At 35.6% G+C, this 22,420-nt stretch overlaps 1 protein-coding gene across 1 annotated transcript; it reads left to right on the top strand.

Annotated features, from left to right (window-relative positions):
* Positions 1-6,597: 6,597 nt before the first annotated feature.
* On the top strand, positions 6,598-21,222 carry LOC117165165 (phospholipase B1, membrane-associated-like). The gene is made up of 8 exons (XM_076626122.1): positions 6,598-7,564; positions 15,979-16,074; positions 16,472-16,683; positions 16,772-16,948; positions 17,472-17,771; positions 19,159-19,167; positions 20,690-20,855; positions 20,934-21,222. The coding sequence occupies exons 1-8, from the start codon at positions 7,435-7,437 to the stop codon at positions 21,077-21,079; spliced, it is 1,236 nt and encodes a 411-aa protein (XP_076482237.1). The 5' UTR covers positions 6,598-7,434; the 3' UTR covers positions 21,080-21,222.
* The last annotated feature ends 1,198 nt before the right edge of the window (positions 21,223-22,420 follow it).

The raw sequence follows: 22,420 nt of genomic DNA, 5'->3' as shown, positions 1-22,420 counted from the left end.
ACTCAAGATTAATGCCCTACACAGAGTTCACAGGGATTAGAAATAAAGAAACAGACATTACAGGAAAATGGACACAAAGAACAGATAACAACCGATGAAAAGAATACACAAAGCAGGTAATCGCTATACAATACACTTGGTAAAATATAGGCGTGCGGTCCAGCATGTGGGACCAGAGTTCATTTAAAAATAACCTATGCTAATTAAAAGCCGAGCGCATACAATTAAAAAGTTTTTAGACTAGATTTACGTCATCGCACCAAAGATAGTACTTAACGGCAGGTGTGAATGTACACAGCGACCTCGCAATTGTAAGTGCGCGAGCCGACAGCGGCTCATCGATTTATAGCGCTGCCTACTCTCATCTCATCTCATTGAAGAAACTAGATTTTTGAAAATTTAGCGGCTGAAACTATCTCGGTGTTCGAATTTGAAAATGCCAACGGTGGCTGCGAGACGAAAAATAATAACCGATTGCCGTTGATTGTCTTGACAATGCGGCGAGCTGTTACTATGACCTTGAACCGTCGAACTCTGACGGAACCAGCGGGGAACCACCGCTAGAATTTCTTTCCTTTTCTATTATTTAATTTGCATTTTACAGTTTGTCCAGCTGGACATTTGGTAAACTTTTCTAACTTTTTTTTTTATATTTTACGTGGAGGAAATCCGCCTCTTCTGGGAAAAGCGTAGTGTCGGACTCCAACCGACTAAAACCTCCACGATAACCGTCCCGGCTGCGATCGAGAGGCCCGGGAACCGCTGTGAGCGTCGCACGGGGCCTCCCCCACGCGCCTAATACCACCGCTGTTGGAGCGGTGTGTGACCATTGTCACACCGCGCCTCGTCACCGGAGCCGCCGTGCCAGGCAGTCCGGTTCCCCTACCGGACTGCTTGGCGGCCCCGAGGCGCTGAGTCGCCAAGCGCCCAAGCCCGAACCCCACAGGGGGGGGGGCGGGCCCAGCGCGTTTCGCCAACGCCACACGGAGACCCAGGCGATAAATTTTTCTAACTCAATTGCTAAATAACTGTGGCGGCACTCGACCACGGAACGTTGCAACGGCTTCGCGACACAAAGCGCTATACCTTCAAAGCGTAAGGCCGACATGCCTAATGTACCATCGATATCCCTACGGTTTGTTGACTGCTGATGGTTAATAGTTTAATAAACTTTTTTGTTGAACGTCAAGAATATTTCTTGTGGGCACCTTCATCAACAACCACCTCATAACATGTGGATGCCTGCCCTCAGCGGGATACCATCTTCGAATTTGACTATTTTATTTCTTTCAGTGGGGTGTTTTCTTTTTAGTCTTCTTTCTATGAGAGTTTTGCTCGCTTCAGCAGCCAGCTGGTTTGGATGTTCTGCCGTTCTTTCCTTGTATTTTTCTCCGTACCCTTTTTTTTCGCACGTGGAGAAATCCTCATGGACACTCCGCTGCTGCTAATAATCGATAACAACAGAGTAGTGTCGGACTTCTACCGACTAAAACTTCACGATGACCATCCTACGCGTTTGACAGGAGTGCTCCAGGTACCTCTTATGAATTATCTTCTGTTGCACCCCCTTCCCGCGTCCTGTTGTTCGAGCCAGTCCTAATAATTCTCTGACTGTTGAATTTGGCGTTAGGGGGGGCCATTGCCTCTAGCGCTATCCTCCTCCCCCCTACTAGTCGTGGTCCGTTGGGACGGTGATGAAGCGGCTCTAGGCCGCCTGACTGCCATCCTCCTCCATCGTCTTATCCTACAACGGTGAGAGTTTGTCTTTCTCTCCCGTTCTGTTCGCTCCTTTGCAAGCATAAATCGCTCGCAGAAGAGGCGGACAGCTTCGTATTCCTGTGGCTCGCTCAACATCGCTTCTACAATCGCCGAAGGGGACAATCTTTCGCCTATGACGTGCTGCAGGGTGTAGCAGGACAGCTCCCACGCCGAACAAAGCTCCAGAGTGTGCTGCGCCGTGTCCCTGCCTTCCCCGCAGTGGTGGTAGATGTCCGTCGTCACCCGTTCGATTTTCCTTAGGTACTCGCCGAACACGCCATGTCCTGTGAGCACCTCGATCATCCTATAGATTTTTCTGCGTACCTGTCGATCTCTTCTTTGATCATTGGTATGTTTAAGGGAGGGTGTTACGCCACGAGGCTTACCACAGGCTGTATTTTCTAACCGTCGCTCGCGGTCCTACAACGTCGCAGACGGATCGTCGCGGCTGCCCGGCAAACAAACATTGTAGTGGCGAGCGCATGGTTCATTAAGCAGGGCGACCTCCAGAAACGTCGACTCGTGGCCGTTATTTTACCTCGCGTAAAAGAATGTGGCGTGATCCGAACGTAGTGGGGGTCGCCTTCCAGAAAAAACGAAAATAATCGAAGGGCGTTCAGTTCCTTCTGACGAGTCAAACATGATACTTCGACAAATCTGACGAGCAAACGAATTTATCTAGAGATCAAAGTCGAGTCAAATTTCTGTAACATCTTCATCATATTATTGTAAAATATATTGTTCTATGTTAACCTGTTAATACAGTGCTACATTCATTAAACCACCTCTGTTATCCTAACCGAAACAGGGGAACGACTATTTCGCGGCGTCGATTAACATAATCGTAGCGAGAATTTACGCCTCTCGCTGACGCGTTCTCCTAGCGAACGCGTCTGTCCGCGAACGGTCGTAACAGAGGGGTAAGGTTAATTCGTACAAAAAAAGGCATGTTTTTGTGAATTTTTTCTGACGATACAGTTAAAATTTCTTTTTTAAAACCAATAGCATATTAAAATGTGCCATACGAGGAATATTGTGTAAAATTTTCACGGAGAAATATTAAAAAATACGGCAATGGCAGCAATTATTCGGACATGTCTCGGAAAAAAGTATAATTGCGGTGCCCCTCAGAACTTGGTGCAGGATTATCAGAAATCAAAAAGTTCAAGTTCATTCGTTAGGCAATAGTTTTCCCCAGGTAACGCTGCGAAGGTTTTTTCGAAATTTCAATCTTTCACTTTTTTGGAACACTTTGAAGGGAAAAACGCGATTTTGTGCGAAAATTTGCGGCTAATTTGTTATTTTAAAATAAAAATAGTCAACAAATTTGAAAAACCTCTACAGCGTTACCTTGTAAATTATGTATAGAAATAGTCTTCAAAATTTCAAAAGGATCGGTGCAGTAGTTTTGAAGTAATTGGGGGCACCGACTTTGAAAACGTGAGTTGTGGGGAAAACGCTTTAAAGTTTTGAACACTAAAAAATCTGATATACAACGTTCATAAGCAAATTTTATCGGCTTACCTCTTCACTAGCGTAGCAATTGTTGAACAAACTAATAAAAAGTAAATTATCCTACAATATTTTTCACGATCCTTCGTAACTTGATCTTCAACGGTCATTTTTATTTTTTTCGTTGACGCGCTACTTGTTGAAATGCCTTCGTATTTACGTTTATGCGGAGGTACAATTTTTCTAGGTCGATATAATCTCGAACCAGTTGATTGTCTATCATATCTAGTAACTTTTTTAGGCATTTTAGTAATAATTTAACACAAAACTTAATGAAAATGGAATATTTACTCCTACACTAAATTTTTTACTCTACACTGACAAAATATACAGTACAGGTATAAGGAGGCTTGTACTTAAGTCGTTAAGTACTATAAATAGATCTGGGTGTAAGATTAGGTATTATATAGAGAAAAAAATGTCTGCGAAGTAACAATAGCACGCTCGGGTCGGGTAGGTAATATCATCCGACATGTATAAAAATACTCGTAACTTCGTCAATTTTGCTTCAATCAACTTGAAATTTTGACACAATATTCTTAAGATGTTATGCATTCAATTAAAAAAATAAAAAAAATGCAAAAAAAATTTTAAAACCTTCCCCCTCCCCCCCTTAAGTCTTTGCGTATATCCTCGTTTCTGACATACCATGGGGCGTTGACTATTGTTCTCAGTATCTTCGATTCTAGCGACTCTAGTTTATTTATGTGGCTCATTGCTGCTGTCCACCATAGCGGTATTCCGTACGTCCAAATTGGTTTTATTACCTTTTTTTAGTTTATTTTCCATGCTCAAGTTTGGAGTTTCGACTAATTAGCCAGTTCATCTGTCTTCTTTTTATTCGTATTTTGCCTATAATTGATTTAGTATGTTGTTTCCATGTAAGTTGTGTGTATAAGTGGAGTCCTAGATATTTAGTTTGCCTTGTTTGTATTATGTGCCATTCAATTGGATATTTGATGGTTTCCGTTTTCTTAGTGTAAATGTAATATGGTTGCATTTATTGAGGTTTGCTTTTATTTCTTTATCTTGTAGTCATTTTTCTATTTATGGCGGCATTCGACGACGGAACTTTCCGACGGCTTCGCGACACAAAGCGCTATACCATCAAAGTGTAAGGCCGATATTTCTAATATACCAACCATATCCCTACAGTCCTAGCGTCGAATATTCAGAAGAATGCATTCGCGGCAACGGTCGCGGACGTCTAACAAGCGCGTGCGTAGTGGGGATATCGGGGGGTAACAAAGAAATAATTCGTCAGGTTTTGAACAGAAGATCCATTCCGTTTCGAACAGTGAAGTGCGAAGGGTCTAGTGTAACAGCAAAGCAAATGCATTCGAGGAGCATGATTATTGATTGTTGATTGTTGACTGTTAATTGTTAAATAAACTTTATTGTTGAACTTCGAGGGTATTTCTTGGGCACTTGCATCCAACAACACCTCAAATTTTTGTGATGTGCTCTTATAGTAATGTGGCTGCTGTTTCTGGATTAGTGTGTCTGATTAGTACAGCTGTGTCGTCCGCGAATGTCAGTATTTTGCTGTTGGTAGAGGTTGGTATGTCGGCCGTGTATAATGTGTATAATATTGGGCCTGAGACGCTTTCTTGTAGTACCCCTGTCTTGATGTCTTTTACTTCAGAATATACATTCTTTATTTTTACTACAAAGGTTCTGTTGCCCAGGTATGATTTGAGTAAGTGGTAAATTTGTTCCGGGAAGTATCTTTTGATTGTTTGCAAGAGGCTTTCATGATTCACTTTGTCAAATGCTTTCTCAATGTCCATGAAGAGTACAGTATGAATATGTAATAAAACTAATTCATTCTTGTTTGAGATGTATAAGAGAATATAGCGGTGTTCATTAATATTTTAAGCTATTATCTTACATATAAAATAGTTATTCTGTTATATATAAATTTTGTATTTAATAAAACGTTATATATTATTACTTTAACAAAAAGTTTTATTGTTGCATTGTTGCCTCGTCGATATCGACAATGCGAGTAAAAGGGAAGGAGGAACTGAGAATCGAAGCGATCGACAAATATTGGGTTGGCTAACTACTGATTGATTAAGTGGTAATGACAAAATTTGCATCTCTTTATCTTTTCTCATAGCCCCACCACGTACGTGTTTCATAACCGTCTGTGGCCATGGCCTTCTTTCATATAACTATTCGATTGGAGGATCAAGGACATGGGATGGGCTGCTCGGCCCGTTGAAGTTTCCAGACCCTTTTGGCCTGTCGGCAATTAGGCTTTCTCGCAACATTGTTTATGGTTCACCTGATATTTCTTAGGCAATCATTTTTCGTTATAGGTCAGGCTGCTGTTTTGGTGTCACCTCGATATCCGTCTAATAATTGCGGAGCAATTACCAAACATATGTAAATGAAATTGGTAAAAACAAATTACAATTATAATAGTTAACAATGAACTTTGCGATAAGAATAGTAGTCCCAGAAGATGCATAAGATTTTATTCCGATAGCTTAATGTAATCTTTAGTAACCGACAAAAATACGTAAAAATTGAATTTTTACAAAGAAAAATAATTTACAAAACACAAATGCAAAAAAATTTTCTAACTGGACCAAAGGGAGAACATTCCCTATACGATGAATAAAGTTCCGTTTAGTCAAGTCATTTCAAAGAAATCGGCGGACATACATAAGGGAAAAGGAAAAATACATGTCAAATTGAGATTCCTTCCTTTTTTTCTGAAGTCGGCATAAAAATAGAAGTTATTTCATATTTTGGCGCACTTAATTTGTGTAAATACAATAAAAGTTATCTTTCAATTTTTAACGCATTTGGAAGTCGGTAATATTTTTCTTGGAAAACAATTTTTTTCAGATATTTTTCTTGTTATACAATTTCTATAGTATACTTAAAATACAATTAGAAATAACAGTAGTATATACACATTATACAATATGTAAATCATATTGCGTGTTACATTGGGCCACCCTCTACCTAGACCAGGCCATACATCGCGGGCCAGACGGGAACCAGATATCCGCTCATTCTTGCTGCGTACCCTCAATAGTCTTAAGGACCCATCGTAAATCTAGGGAATTTTCTAGCTAAGGTCCTTCAGATCCAACAAACATCTTTTTTCTAAATCGCTTCTTTTAAGAGTATTATCTACTACGGCTTAACACGGGAAAGTCCTAGTTCACCAACCTTCGTTTATCCAATCAGAAGCAATGTATACTGCCCTCACTTTCCTGACCAAAAATGTCATGAACAAATCCGATGGTCCCGTGCGCTAGACACACCCATCGCTAGCTTTCCTCCGACACAGCATCGTCACTCTACTTTACTTCTTCTACACCGCTAGAAAAGTCAACAACTAAGTACAAAATTTAACGCCTAACGTCTAAGTCTAAGCATAACGCTAGAGGAGTATAACTCACATCAACTAAGTCGGTTCTCGGTATTGTCGAACATTCACCTCCTCTATTAAGTATCCTCTAGTGCTACGTCCACTAACATACTAAGTTTAATTATAAGAGCCTTGCTCTATTGTGTATACCTATCTTATATTCGTGCGACAAGTTGTTATCTACGATTTATATCTACTCAACAGTGTAACTTAAGTGTTGGAAATATATAATTTATAATTCCGTGAATCACAGTGTTATACTAACTGAATCGCCCCTATTATCTTAACCGAAATCAGGGGATCGATCAACTCGTGGTGTCGATTATTATAATCGTAACAGGAATTTACGACTCCCGTTGAGGTCTCTCCTCGCGATTGCGTCTCCCCGCGATTGGTCGAGAATACATTGCGCAAGCGTTGCCTATTCGTATTCATTAGTTTTCTTGACCTTGTTGACCATGTAAATGCTAATAAATATGTAAAAAATGATAATTGAGATGGAAGTATCTGAATCAAAGTATATATTTTGTCTCTTATTATGATCATGTATCACAGCAGTTTCAAATCTTTTACGAGTACGAACAGTGTTCCTAACGACCGCTAAATAACAACAGTTAAGACTGGATGCGGTGCTATCAGGAGCCCTCGATAATACGCGTAGCAGTTAGCAGTCATCGCAAGAATTTCTATTTTTTTACCTTTGTAATCAACAAAAATAAAATATCACTGTGGAAACTTAAAAGTGACCATTTGATTGTGCAAGAAAACCTACAATGAAGAAGCTGTATCTGTGCCTTGTATTGGAATTATGCGTGCTGGCCATGTCGCAAAGAACTGCCTTGGATAAATCGATTCTCAATTACATCTATCGTGGATATCGTAATTGGTTAACGCAATCCTACGGTACGTCTGTTTTAGTTTATTTCGTGTTACGTCTTTATGCAATAATATCACTTTCTTTTGGTTAGAGAGATGCTTTTTGGAGGAATTGAAATATTGTGTATCTTATTTTTCATATACTAATGTTTTATTGCGAATATATATATTTTCGCGATAAAATGATAAGTTGACGAAATTCTTTTCGGTAAAAGTAGACAAAAGCTTGCACAGCACGGATCATTTTTCTTTTAACATATAAATATTGTAGAGATTATATTTTCAAGTAACATGCGCTATGAATTCTGTGGCACCCTCTTCTGGTTCTTGAGATGAGGAATTTTGTAAACAGTACTTATTTCGAAATTCGTAACGAAACTAAACAGCAGTCCTGAAGTGTATTAAAAGTGACGAGTTGTTAGGTAAATGTGAAATCAAAAGATGTCCATTTCCATTTGTTCTTAAAATACTGGTCAGTCTTGTTATACGAGTATAAGAGGCAGCAACCTGATTGTGATTTCAGATGGAAATTGGGTTTTAGTTAGATTAGCGACGGGTTGCAAGGGGTGGTGTTGTTACCCCTCGTCGCCGAATGTATTTACTTCATAATAAAAATCTTGAAAATACACAGTAGCTCATGAAAGTTTTCACGTGCTATTAAAACTCTAGACAATTAAAATACGCACGTTAAATTTAAGAAGTGAAAACAATGCTCTTGTTACTATAAGATACAAGTACCAAGATTATACATCTGTATATTTAAAATTTGGAACAAATCCGATATCGTTTGTAGAAATTATGAAATCTTTCATTGTAAGGATGTACAGAAACAGGGTCGCAAAAGTAATCGAACGTTTAGATGTTAAGCGATGTTAAACAATACTTTCGTATACAAAATGACAAGAAAACTTTGGCAGACACAGTTGATGTAGAATTAAATTATGCAGTGAGTTTTGTGCTTCGCTGTGAATAATATTAATCTCTGTAGTGATAATAAGTGCCAAATAATCAGAAATATAGATATTCGAAAGGAAATTGATATGAAAAGGACATAAAGATGAAAATTATAACAGCAGATCGCTAGAATCTGAGATAGATATGTTACCTATGATATGTTATATTATCACAAAGTCAGAAATCGAAGAAACAGTCACAGACAAATATCCTACAGGCAGACCAAGGAAACTAATTAGTAGAGAAGGACAAATTATTATAATTTAATGAGTGAAATAAAAAGTCACTCAAACAATTGCCAAGTGCGTCAGTAAGAATGTTTATGTGGAATTTTGTTGCAGTAATATTTATGTATCATTCTGCCTATTCATTTCTATGAACGTTTCATAACTTTTACAAACGTTACCAGATTCGAACGAAACTTTAGATATAAAGTCCTGATACTTGTATCTTATGGTAGTTATAATATCATTTTCAGATCTTATCTTTAACGTGTACATTTTAATTCGAATTCTTTCGTGAACTACTGCATGCCAAGGTTAAGGTCATCGAGATTAAATTTCTCTTTCTAAGAAAACTATGTTTATAATACTTCAAAATCGCGTATTTCAGGAATCACAAGAGATAACATCAAAGTTGAAAACGTTTCCTACTTAAAAATAAATCGCCTAAAATATATGCCAAAAAAAAAAAAATGGTCCGTGCTTTTTTAAGTGTTTTTATCAACTTTTACCCTTTTGCCGAACGATCGAATAATAGTAACTATTTATGCAACTATAAAACAGAAATTTATTAGCAACAGCCTGTCAAGTCGTCAGAGCGATATAATGTTTAATACAATTGATCGTTAGTAGTACGTTACTAGTTAGTAGTGACGTTACTATAGTAATACACACCTGATAAGAACATAGTTTGGTTTCATTTGTCTGCCGTTATATTTTTGATTCTTCTAAACCTCATAAGATTTATTGATCTGTTCGCAAATAATACCATGTACGGTAGAAAAATATTAGATGATAGTAAAATTCAACATTTCATCAAAAAGAGTGAAAACTACATAAAATAATTAAATATTCTGCGGGATCTAATCTTGTGGCAAACGGTTGAATGAAATTCTAGTTTCTCTGCTCGTTAAATAACAGTAGAAATCGAACTAACAAACAATTATCATTAAATTTAAAACTGTGATTAAGGGACGATGACATTTCCATTAAATCTTACCTATTGTCGATATATACCACGGAAGAAAGAATAATTCTTACCGGTTTCATCAACATCACCCTTCATAAACTTTATTGCTTATTTTCATATCCATTATGCTATATTATATTGCAATTATTTACTTAAATTAAGACACCTCCTTTTTTTCCAAAGTTGGTATAATAAATAACACAACTTTAATGTGAATATTTCATGAATTTTTCTTTACAATTTATAACTTTTTTTTATACAGACATATTTATCATTATGTATGAATTCAATAAGACGGGTTACATCACTTTTTGTGTAGCTTACAAAACCTTAATTATTCCTGTACATTAGTATCGTTCTTACCGGCCATCAGTAGTAATTTTGTTTTTTTTTATTTAATTCATTTCATTCACAATTTGTCCAATTTGGACATTTGGTAGAATTTTTTAGCTGTTTGATTATCATGTGAATGGCTATCCTCAGCGGGATACCATCTTCGTGTTTGTTAGATTGTGTCCTTTGTGAGGTCTGCTGGGAGTTTCCTTTTCAGCCTTCTTTCCATGTTTGAGGTGTTGATCGTTTCCTCAGCTTGCCGGTTTGGGTGTGATTATTCTGCGTATCTGCTAATTTCCTCTTTGACCGTTGGTATTCCCAGGTATGTCCTCGTTTCTAACGTACCATGGGACGTTTACTATTGTTCCATTTTGTCTCTATTTTGTTTATATGGCTCATTGCCGCTGTCCCCCATAGTGGTATTCCATACGTCCAGATTGGTTTTATTATCGTTTTTTAGTTTATTTTCCATGCTCAAGTTTGGAGTTTCGACTAATTAGCCAGTTCATCTGTCTTCTTTTTATTCGTATTTTGCCTATAATTGATTTAGTATGTTGTTTCCATGTAAGTTGTGTGTCTAAGTGGAGTCCTAGGTATTTAGCTTGTCTTGTTTGTATTATGTGCGTGCCATTCAATTGGATATTTTTATTTTGTTTTGTATATTTTTAATTTATTTTCTATGCTTCAGTAGTAATTTGGTAACGAAATATTACAGAAACAAAATTGTAGATCAGTACATCATCTATAGAAAATAAACATAAATTTTATTAGCATTATTTTCATCACGAACCACACGCATCGCCATATTTTCACCGGTTATGAACATATAATTTGTGTATTAATAAAAAATCAATACATATATCCAATTTTTTATGTGCGATTGTGACAACACGTGCTTGTCACGACCGGCACACTTCAAGCCCGATGGACTGATGATGGAGATAAAGATGTGGCGGCACTCGGCGACAATGTATATCGTCGAAGTGCCTAATGAGTCATCGATATCCCAACGGTCCTTTCGCCGAATGTTCTAGAAGAAGGCGCGTGTGGCAACGGTCGCGGATAGTGGGGATATTGAGGGGCGACGAAGAAAAAAAGAAACAGATGCAACCTTTTTTCTTTTCTTTTTTTTTATTTATTTGTTGAAATTACAATCAATTCTCGCGTTGAGAATTTTCAGTAATTTTTCTGGCGTGGCGCTATGAAAGAGGAAAGCAATAAGAGCAAGGAAAGCGATAACGGGACAATGTCAGAATTCATAAAGGAAAATATGAGAGTAGAGGTAGAGGTAGAGAGGACACAGAAGGTAAGGGTGGGAGAAAAGAACACAATAATAATCGCAACGTTGAAATCGTGGGAGGAGAAGACGAGGGTAATGAGAGAGAAAAGTAAATTGGGGAAGGGGATATACATAGATAACGACCTAACGAAGAAGGAAAGAGAAATTCAGCAAAGGTTAAGAAGAATAGCTAGAGCAAAAAGGGAAAAGGGGGAATACGTAGAAATAGGTTACAAGAAGCTGAAGATAGAAGATAGATGGTACAGGTGGAACGAAAGCGAGGAGAGACTAGAAGAAGAAAGAAAGAAAGAGGCGAGAGGTTGAGATAAGGAAAAAGAAAGGGGGGAGGGGGATACAAAGGGGTTGAAAATGTGCTTCTGAAACATAGCAGGGATAATGAACAAGGACAAAGAGGTATGGGAATATTTGAGGACATTTGACGTAATCGGACTCACGGAAACATGGACAGAGGAAAGCAAATGGGAAAGGGTAAAGCATATATTGATACGTCGCTAAGCAGAAATAAGAAAGTTCCATTTTTTCTTTATGCTGTGTTATACAGTGAATCAGAAAATGTTTGTATACCTACCTTTTTGACTTTCAAATTCTGGTATTTATTGTATTATTTTTTCTTTTCACACATTATGAAAAATATTTCATTTGCACACTATTTCCGTAATAGTATTTGTTGGAGTATCGTTTGTTTGTTTAAAGCTCTTCGGGCATTACATTGAGAAGGGCACATCTTTCAATAAATTTGGAATATGTTGTCAAGGTTAACTTTCTGATCAACTTTCTCCTATAGTCATGTAACCACCGCACGGCCTTCGTTCCCGAGATATTAAGAAGGAATTTTAATTAAATTCAGTTTCCACTACTGCTCATTCTGGCTTAATTGATTGCGGTATCTTTATGTAACTTTATGTAACTCGGTGCTTAGGTCAACAATATATTTATTAACCAGTGTCTTCTTTTGATCGCGTCGCGTATCGCTCTCGGTTTCGTTAATCAATCTCGCTGTCCAGTTAGGACTCGATGTTATTTGATTTCATGATTTGTTATTTATTAGAAACACATTATAGATATAAAATTTCTTATTTATTGTTAATATATATTTATTTATTGATATTAATAATAATGATTTAATTATAGTTGTATTTATATATATATTATTTATAATTAAATAAGTAAATAAATAAAATAAATTTATAAATAAAATATTAAATAAATTTATTTAATTTAAATGGTTTACAGTTTAGAGTATAATATTGAAAATATTAGGGAAATTAAATAAATTTTTAAATATTAAAAAAAAAATAAATTTAAAGTTTATATATACAGGGTGGTTGGTAAATGGCGGTACAAGCGGAAAGGGGGTGATTCTACGCGAAAAAAGAAGTCGAAAATATAGAATAAAAATTTTTCGTTTGAGGCTTTTTTTTCGAGAAAATTGACTTTGAATTTTCGTTCGGTACGCGTACGATACGTTATAACGGATCTCACTGCAGATCGTTGTCTCGATGGAAAAATTAAAAAAAAATTTTATTCTATATTTTCGACTTCTTTTTTCGCGTAGAATCACCCCCTTTCCACTTGTACCACCACTTACCAATCACCCTGTATAAGATGATAGAGGTGGATATACAGTTCATCCTGTACTAACATTTGGTGTAAATAAATTTCTTAAAAGTAATATTAAAAGAGATGGAGGAAGTAGTCAAAATCTAATATTATTTATTCGTGGGAAAGCTATATCAGGTGATCCTAGTATTAAAGGAATTAAGTAATTACCAAATCCTCCAATTATGAATGGTATAACTATAATAAAAATTATTAAAAATGCATAACTTGTAACTAATGAATTATAAATTTGATCATTATTAATTCATATACCAGGATGACTTAATTCTATTCGAATTAATAATCTTATTGATGACCCAATTATTCCTGATCATATAGCAAAAATAAAGTATATTATTCCAATATTTTTATCATTAGTAGATATTAATCATTTTTTTATTAAGATTTATAAATTTGATATTATATATTTAATTTGGAAGATTAGTAGTTTTTAATTAACTTAAAATCTTAATATTTATATGTCGTAGAAGGATCACAAGGAGGGTTGTGGGCGTTTGGTAGATCTTCCTTGAAATTGGCCATCGTTGCGGTGTCACACGGGTACGGTCTACTAACACGAGAATGAACACTACCGACGCGACAATCAACAGCGGTGGTTGGGCACTCGCGAAACTCGTGACGTTGGTCTTAGGCTCGATAACGAATCCACGGTCAACGGGAAGATAGATAGACTTGCTCTAACTCAAACGTGTACTGATCTAAGGCGCTACTCCCTTCTTCGATGAGATCTCAGTAAAGAATGAATTTTCGTCCCAACGACGCCACCGAGGAAAACTATGGTGGAGTGTCTAAGTACACGAGATCCTCGGATTGACGTCGCTGTCGATTGATCGATTTGGGACAAAGGCTGCCTGTCCGTTTGCAAAAATCTTAATTGCCGAAAAAATCCAGGTTTTATAGCGGGTCCTCGGGCTAACTGGACTTGTGCTGTGTACGTGCCTCAACATCAGGTATTCATTGTCCGAAGGAACCGTTGGCATGTTTTACTGTCAGGTACCTCTATGGGTATTTCTCTTAATGAGGGTCATAACATCACTCCACACCTTTGTTAGACGGAGCGCCCGTCCCGTTGACCGTGGCTACGTTCGGCGACGGATGGTCGCCTTGAGCCCAAGTTTATTATCGCAAATCGCAAACAAGTATGATTGAGTAGAATGACGGCAAATTGTTTAATTACCACTGTAAACTTTAATTACAATTGTACGGATTTTCCTGAGGTTCCAGGGGGGAGGCTCCGGTGTCCCTTCATCTCCGACATATATATATAAATATATTGAATTTATTATTATTATTATTATTATGAATTAAATTTTATTAAATAATGTAATTCATATAATTAAATAAATTAATGAATTTAAAATAAAACAAGTATTATGTCTGAAAAAGAAATAAATTGTAAATTTATTAATGAAAATTAAAAATTTTTTAACACTATTAATTTGTAATTAAATTTAATTTAATAATATAGTTTAAAATAAAATATTAAATTGCAAATTTAAAGATTAAGTATAAAATTGATATTAAATTAAATTAAATAATATAAATATAAAAGAATAAAAAGAAAAAAAATATAAAATAATTATTAAATAATATGAATATGATGAAAAATTTCTAAAATTTGAATCACTTGCATTATAAAATTCAAAAAAATATATTGGTTGAAAATATAAATAAATAAATAAATATTAATACAATAAATAAATTTTTATTTGTATGTAAAATGAAAATGGAAAATAATGAGTTAAAAATTGATGAACATCCAAATAATTTTTTAATAGAAAAATTTAAGTTTGTGTATAAAGCAATAAATGTATTATTTTTAAATAGCATAATAATAAATTTTGGAGTAAAATAGATTATGGATGAGAAAAAATAAATTGGAATAAATTTGATAAATGTAGAAATAATTAAAATTTGATTTCATGAATTGTTATGAATTGTCGCCCCTCAATATTCCCACTATCCACGCGTTTGTTAGGCGTCCGCGACCGTTGCCACGCAGGCCTTCTTCTCCAACATTCGGCGAAAGGACTGTTGGGACATTGATGACTCATTAGGCGATATACATTGTTGCCGAGTGTCGCCACAAACTCAACCTAAATTTATCTCATTGACGTTAATCGTCTTTAACATAAATAAAAATCTGTAAATCAGTGGATTATAGATTGGATTGGATTAATATCCTAATATTAGGCATGACTTAATTTTTCTTTCACACGATTTTGTAAACGTATCGCGAATTCGATTACTACTTATTTGTATTATTATTATTTGTATGTTTAAAGAAAAATATGAATTTTTATCAGTACTTTGCGACTACAAAATTCTGAGTTAAGTGCCGTCCGGTTTCTGACAATCCGCTTAGCAAAAAGCATCACTGCCTTTCCCACACAGTGGCCAGATCCTTTAAACAATATCCCTGCGCTCTATTCTTTATTCTTTGACAATGCAATGTCGGATCGCTTGCCATTGATTTATTTGTCTATCAACTTATCCTTCGTCAAACTGTTTTACATATCTCCCGAAACAGTCTTGCTATCGATACCTCATAGTTCAGGTACTTCGATTCGCCTAGCATCGGCTGTCCAAATATTAGCTCAAGCACCCTACCGAGGTTCTTACAGAGTCTTCGGTCCAGTCAGAAATTATCGTAAGACTAAACAGCGGCGGGCTATCTGTATTTGTAACGGTGAGAAGGTGCATTGTCGCTATCAAGTATGTACATGACGAACAGACAAGTGAGACATAGTGCAACATTTTGTATAGCAATAAATTCGCCGAAAATTATTTCACGATAGCATTATTCCACTACTCTGACCCAACCCATAACCCATTTATTTTTCTTTCTAATTTACACAATATTAGAAATGGTTACCCCGACGCTGACATTAATTCACATGGATTGAACTTTGTCTGATAGGCGAGCGGTTGAGATTTCGATATACCTTTTGCATTATTTGATCGGAATTTTGACATATAGCGTGCAACGTTATATCACAGATGAAGTATTTTTGTAAAATATTTTAAAAGGACTATTTCGCAGGTACAAGAAATGAGGAACGAGTGTCTAAATTACGGAATAAAAATAAATTTCAAGATGAAGTTTCAATAGACGTCTCTTTTCCTTGCAGCGTAACAGGTAGTTAACAAAATTTATGGTTATTGTTGTCAAATATTTTATGAAATCACTCGTAAATATTATATTATGATATTTATTCTTTAAAATTATTACTCAATTTAAACCACAGATTTTTTTTATTTCCTGTAATTTTTACAATTTGTCTTAGGGAACAATTGGTAAATTTCTGTGGCAGCAAACTACAGTGAAGAACGCTGTTCTTCACAATTTGTAGTGGCTACAAGAATTTCAATGTGATTTTGAGTTCATTCATAGTCTTGTCCTATTAATATCATTTTTTAAGATAGATATGTAACATTACAGACTCTTCACCCTACTGTAATTTAAGAATATTAAAATTGATGTTTATTTTTTGAAGTTCACATTTATTCTAATGTCTTTACTTTAATCTGTTTAGCTGGCAGGTCTTCGAAAGTTCCCGAGTCGGTTCACCATTTAAGACCAGGAGACATAGATGTCATTGCTGCAATGGGCGATTCTTTGACAATCGGCGCCGGAGTTACTTCGTTTACTATAGCGGAAGCGAACATTGAAGATAGAGGCATAGCAGGCAGTATCGGCGGTCAAGGAACTTGGCGACAGTACCTGACTCTCCCCAATATTCTTAAAGTTTGTTCATTTCTTACATCTGCATTGTTTACGCATACCACAAATGCGAATACTGAAATCTTTCATAGTCCGATCTTCCTATACGCAGGAATTCAATCCTAAATTAGTAGGTTATTCACTTGGGGACGCTATAAGCACTAATCCAGCTGCGCAGTTAAACGTCGCTGAAGGCGGAGCTATGTCTAATGATATAACTTTCATGGCGACATATCTGGTCAATAAAATAAAACATGACCCGAAAGTAGATATAAACAAACATTGGAAGGTTCGTATGTTGGTAGACAAAGTAATAATATACAATACATATTCACTATATGGGAAGTGGTGTTTTCATATGCATATGATCATTGAAATTAACAACCGATTAATAGATTATAAATTAACATACAATCTAAATTATTAGCAACATTATTTCTTGCGTTACTAAATATAATCTACTATTATTAGCAATGTTACATTTACCATTTATACTCAAATATTAAAATAGAAATTACTCAAGGCCTTTATGTATTCATTACTAAGGAAGAAAGGTCATAATGAAATTATTGACATTATAATTAGAAAAGTATTTCTATGCAGTTCTGGTGAACTATTTTTAAGAGTTAATTACATTACCTTTTATTTACTAAAAACACACTTCAAATGTAATTAAAAATTATAACTGCAATTAAAAAAGATTAGATACCAGTATGAAATTGGACAACTTTTTCTTTCTTTAATTAAAAATTATAATTGCATTTAATATTTAATCGTTTACGCAATAGTATCTACATTTTTATGTTTTACAGTTGATTTCGTTGATGATTGGAAGTAATGATTTTTGCTCTAATACGTGTGTAACTTCTCCATGGACTATGTTAAATGATCACAAAATGGATTTAATTAATACTCTTAGAATATTAAGAGACAATTTACCAAGAACTTTTGTTGCTCTTATACCACCACCTCACTTAAAGGAACTGGTTGCTGCACACAAAGGAAGAGAGTCATTGCGGTGCTATGTGTCATCCATAGTTGGATGCCCATGTTTGTTTGCTTTACATTTTAGAAATCAAAGACCGGAATATTATAAAATAATGGAGAGGTTTGTATAATTTATTGAATTTATGAAGCATTTTAGATATTTTGTATTTACATATGCAATTTATAAGGGTTTTGTTATATCATACTTTATATTTAATCTTAGTAATTATACATAAAAGGGGCTACTATTCCCATTTTAATGAAGCTTAAGTATGTTGTGAAACTCAACATTTTTCCTATAGGGAGTAAACTCACTTAGTTTCCGAAATATTTAGAGAAAGCCGCTGCTACTACTATGTTGAATTTGACTCCTAAGGCAACGTTTGCGTCAGCATGGTGTGACAACTCATCTACTGTTGTGTGTTTATAAACACATCGCTGCGACCTGCAAATAATCTCTATAACGGGCGAACTGTTTAGTACTTATTCTACCTAACTACTATTCTAACTACATCGAAAACGTAGAAAAATATTTTGAACGCACAAGTCTTACATGTATTGGCGGTTGTCAAAAACTATACAAAGCCGAACCCTATTCTAGAAAAGTATTAATACTGAGCAATCCAGTCGTCGCACCGTGAGGAGGCTGATTACCATCAGACTTTAACGACGGCCTAATTGAAGGACTGATCTACATCCAATACGGATTACGCTCTTGAACACGCATTTAGTTTTGCAACCTTCAACAAGTGATTCATGTACACACTTTTGAGCAAATACGAATTGGTCAACCATTTTTTGCTAGAACGCACAGCTTTTGAAAAACTCAATTTTGAGAAAAAATGTAAGAAAAATTCAAATTCCCAACTACGCGATTGCTTTGTTTTTTTACATTAGTAGCTATCGAGATGTGTTTTGGACAAAAAATACTGTTATTGTATAGACATTTAAATATGTGTAAATAATGATTAAAGCGAGAAGAACGCATAGAAAGCGTCATTCTTTTCCTTAGATTTTCCAACTTATTTCAAAAATTAAATGTCTACAACACTATCTAGAATCCAACACTAGCACGCGATAGAACAAACATTTTTGCTAAGGACAGCTTCAATAAAGCCAGAAAATCATGTTTTGTTTTTAATGTAAATGCGAATAAGTTTGACAAAACACGCGGTGACGGCAATGGTACTCAGTGTTGCCGAGTATCTCACCAGTCGCTCAGTATAATGGAACCCCAGAACGCGTGAGGCTATTAGCCGTCGACATTGACTAGCATTGCTTTCGTTCCGTATTTTGTCAAACTTTTTCGCTTTTCCAGGAGTTCATCCGCTATACAGATCGTTTCACACCAGCTATGATGTGTTTATAGAAACAGTGGATAAGCGATCGCACTACTCTGACGCATACGTTGCCATGGACGTGCATGTATAGATAAGATTCAATGTAGTATTAGCAGCAGATTTTTGCAAATATCTCAGAAACTAATGTCGGGCAGTGTTGTAATGTTTATAGTATAATGTTGTTTTGAATGATGAGTTTTACATTATAGTTAAATATCATCAAAATCGGAGGTGCAGCCGCTTTTGTGCCCAATTACCTTAACTTTTATTTTATATTTAAGCGTATTTCATTCTCGTTATATGTTGGTGAATAACTTTATTGAAAAGAGTTATTAGAGAACGACATAGATTGATCATCTTTGAATTCAATTCACATTAAGATCTTATTGACGACTCGGGCAATGTCGGGCTCGATTTTGGATGAAAAACACTGATAAGTATATTTATAAATTTATATTATGAGCGTCTATTCAGACGACGAGTTCGTATTTCTATAACACATATGTAGTGATGTGATTGATGCGGTATCGATGTTATCGACAGCGATCTATGAATTTCAACCTGTTATCGATTAATATCAAAGGCAAAGGTATTAGTTATTGTTAGGTTTTCTATTGTTTAGGTATTGTGTGTAAGGTAAAGGTATTAGTTTCTGTACTTGAAACACCATAAACGTATCGATACTTGTCATACCGCAGGTAAGTTTCGGTACAGATTATTAAAGCTAAAATAAGATGAAAATCGAGAGCAAAAGAATTGCGCTTTGTTTTTTACACGAACGAATGTAGATCCGCAACTTACCTCGTACAAGTCGTAGAGAAAGAGATTATGTCATCCTTGTAATAAAATCATAGGTTAGACATCAAATCTGCTTACTCATTAAAATCCATAACAGCAACTCGAAAATCGTCTCATTAAATTTTCGAGTAGACGGAATGAGATACGCGCAGTACGCGCCTAGTGAGATCTCGTGGCCCGCGCGAGTTTGCCGATCGAGTTTACGCGTAGCAATAAACATGACAAGGTCCCCTCACTGATCAACCAGAAGCTTGGTGTTACGCAGAACCTCTAACATTTCGTTTCTCTTATCACAAAAATCGGCGAGATCCTTACTCGAATGACGCGTGAACACAAAAATTATCGGAAAATTATCGATATGGTGTAAATACCCCAACTTTCCTCCTTCTTTTTCTCCGTAAATGAATCATCGACAATTCTCCTTCAGTGCGAAACAGTTTAAATTCACCTCTAGCCTTTACTAAATCAATATGGCGTCTATCCCTATTAGGAATGCGGCATTTACCCTAATTATCTTGAAAAAGTGTTACACCTTTCCATTACCATACCGTGTATCGGAAATCGTTAATTTTGGCAGTGGATTATTCCACATAATCTCCTACGTATAATAAAAATTATGCTATAAAAAACTACGAACTTTTAGTTACTATGATAATCCAAATGATCACGAAGTGTAATTACGAAGCCAAAATGTGATATTCAGATACTGAAAAAATGCGAAATATTGGTAACTAGCAAAGGAATTTTACTTCTGTCTCAGCGCGGTGCGACATTTCGCACCGCAATCAGCTTATTTTTATTATTTCACATTTATGCGATATTATTTCCCTAACACATTTCAAGTACCGTTTGATATCTATTTTAAAATGCATATGAAGAATATGCAAATTTGTTTCATTTTTTAGGTGGAAGAAGTCGCTAATTATCCAGAATTTCATAGAAATGACTTCACCGTAGTAATTTTACCGACTCTGGAACATGCAAAATTACCTCTTGCCGAGGATGGATTTTCCGATTTGTCATATCTCAATGTTGATTGCTTTCATTGGAGTCAAAAATTAAATGCAGTATGTGAGTATAACAGATGAAACTATATAATTATTTAATGAGTGTTATGTTGATAATCAGAAATGTTTTGTGTTTCCCAAGATGCGAATAATTTGTGGAACAATTTGTTGGAACCAGTTGGTAACAAGAGTAGGGTTCTCACTCCGTTATTTGAAAAATTTCTGTGTCCTACTTCGGAAAGACCGTTCTTGATGACGTATGAAAATTCACAGAACAACGAAACTTAAGGATGGTTAGAGAAATTTTGAACAATTTCTGTAAGTGGAAGATGTATTATAGCCTTGTCATTCAGTTAAAGGAACGAGCAATTTGTGTGTATCAATACAGTATATTTCTGTATAACGAATGAAAGGAAAGTTGCTTTTTTACATTTCTTCCTTCTTGTACGTAGTTCCTTAGAATTATATTTTCTGTATGATATAGTTTTACAGTCGCAGCAAGATTCTAAGCTTTGCGATTGCTTTTGCACTATCCAGACTATTTACCCCAATTTTAAATAGTATTAAATAAAACGAACACATCATTTTTAAATAGATTTTTTAAAAGAAGCGTAACACGCTATAGTGATACATCTAATGTTGCTTTATACTTCTTAGATGAATCTACATACAGTCACGTTCTAGGTACAGTAATGTAAATCTTGTGTTCGCGATTCAAGTAGCATAAATTTTCATATTGTCCGTTAATTTTTTGTATGGCTCTAGTTCTGCGCCTATGGGTCTCTTCCGCACATCTTTTTTTTTTTACTTAATTCTTTTCCTGAGAATAATTCTTAATTCTTTAATTCTTTTCTCCGTGTGCTTTTCCTGAGGGGTGTTTTGTATCATAGTACCAGGGGTGTAGTATGGTATTTTCATGTAGCTTTTTGGAGTGAAGTGTGTTTCTGAAACAAGTAATATGTCTATATTGTTGTTATACAGGAATGTTTTAGTTTCTAGGGCCCGTTGTTATAGGCCGTTTAAGTTCCAGGCTGCTATTTTCATCGTGTCCGTGTTTCATTTTTGCTTAGCATGTCTGTAAGATGTTGTAACATGACTGCGTTTTGTTCGCTTATCATTTTTGTTAGCATTTCGATGTTTTTGATGGATTGTTTCAGCAGTTCCTTGATTTCGGTAGTGTCGTTGTTATTGTTCTGATTTTGGTTGTCTAAGGGTGGCGATTGGTTGACTACTTGCGCGTAGCTTCGGCTACCAACAGTGTTGGTGTTACTGTGGTTATTGTTCATTACGTGCTGTAGATTTGTTGTTGTCTCAGTTTCTGTGCTATCCTGTTACGCGTGAAAGTTGTTGTGCGTCCTGTTTCGAAGCGGCGGAAACAGCTTACGTTGCAATTGCTTTCTGACTACACAGCCCTTGTAGCTAGCTGGGTACTTTCCATTGCAGTTGTAGCATTTTACTTCATGTCAGATATTATCGAGATAACGTATGTTTTCTTTTCAATTTTTTCTAAATTAAGCTTCTACCAACGTATTTGTAAAATCTTTTTGATTAAAATGAGACTAAACACGGTGCAATACGAATTATATGGATTTACCAATATGCATTTAATAACATTCAGCATAAGCAAAT

This window comes from Bombus vancouverensis, chromosome 17 (genome assembly GCF_051014615.1).
Source record: "Bombus vancouverensis nearcticus chromosome 17, iyBomVanc1_principal, whole genome shotgun sequence".
NCBI classification, from domain to species: domain Eukaryota; kingdom Metazoa; phylum Arthropoda; class Insecta; order Hymenoptera; family Apidae; genus Bombus; species Bombus vancouverensis.
This window is presented reverse-complemented; position numbering and strand designations above follow the sequence as displayed.

Bases quoted from the DNA above. Each gene is read 5' to 3' on its own strand.
- LOC117165165 (XM_076626122.1), top strand. From the start codon at position 7,435: ATGAAGAAGCTGTATCTGTGCCTTGTATTGGAATTATGCGTGCTGGCC. The intron at 7,565-15,978 runs GTACGTCTGTTT...ACTATTTCGCAG, and splicing joins TTGGTTAACGCAATCCTACG to GTACAAGAAATGAGGAACGA. The intron at 16,075-16,471 runs GTAGTTAACAAA...TAATCTGTTTAG, and splicing joins TTTTCCTTGCAGCGTAACAG to CTGGCAGGTCTTCGAAAGTT.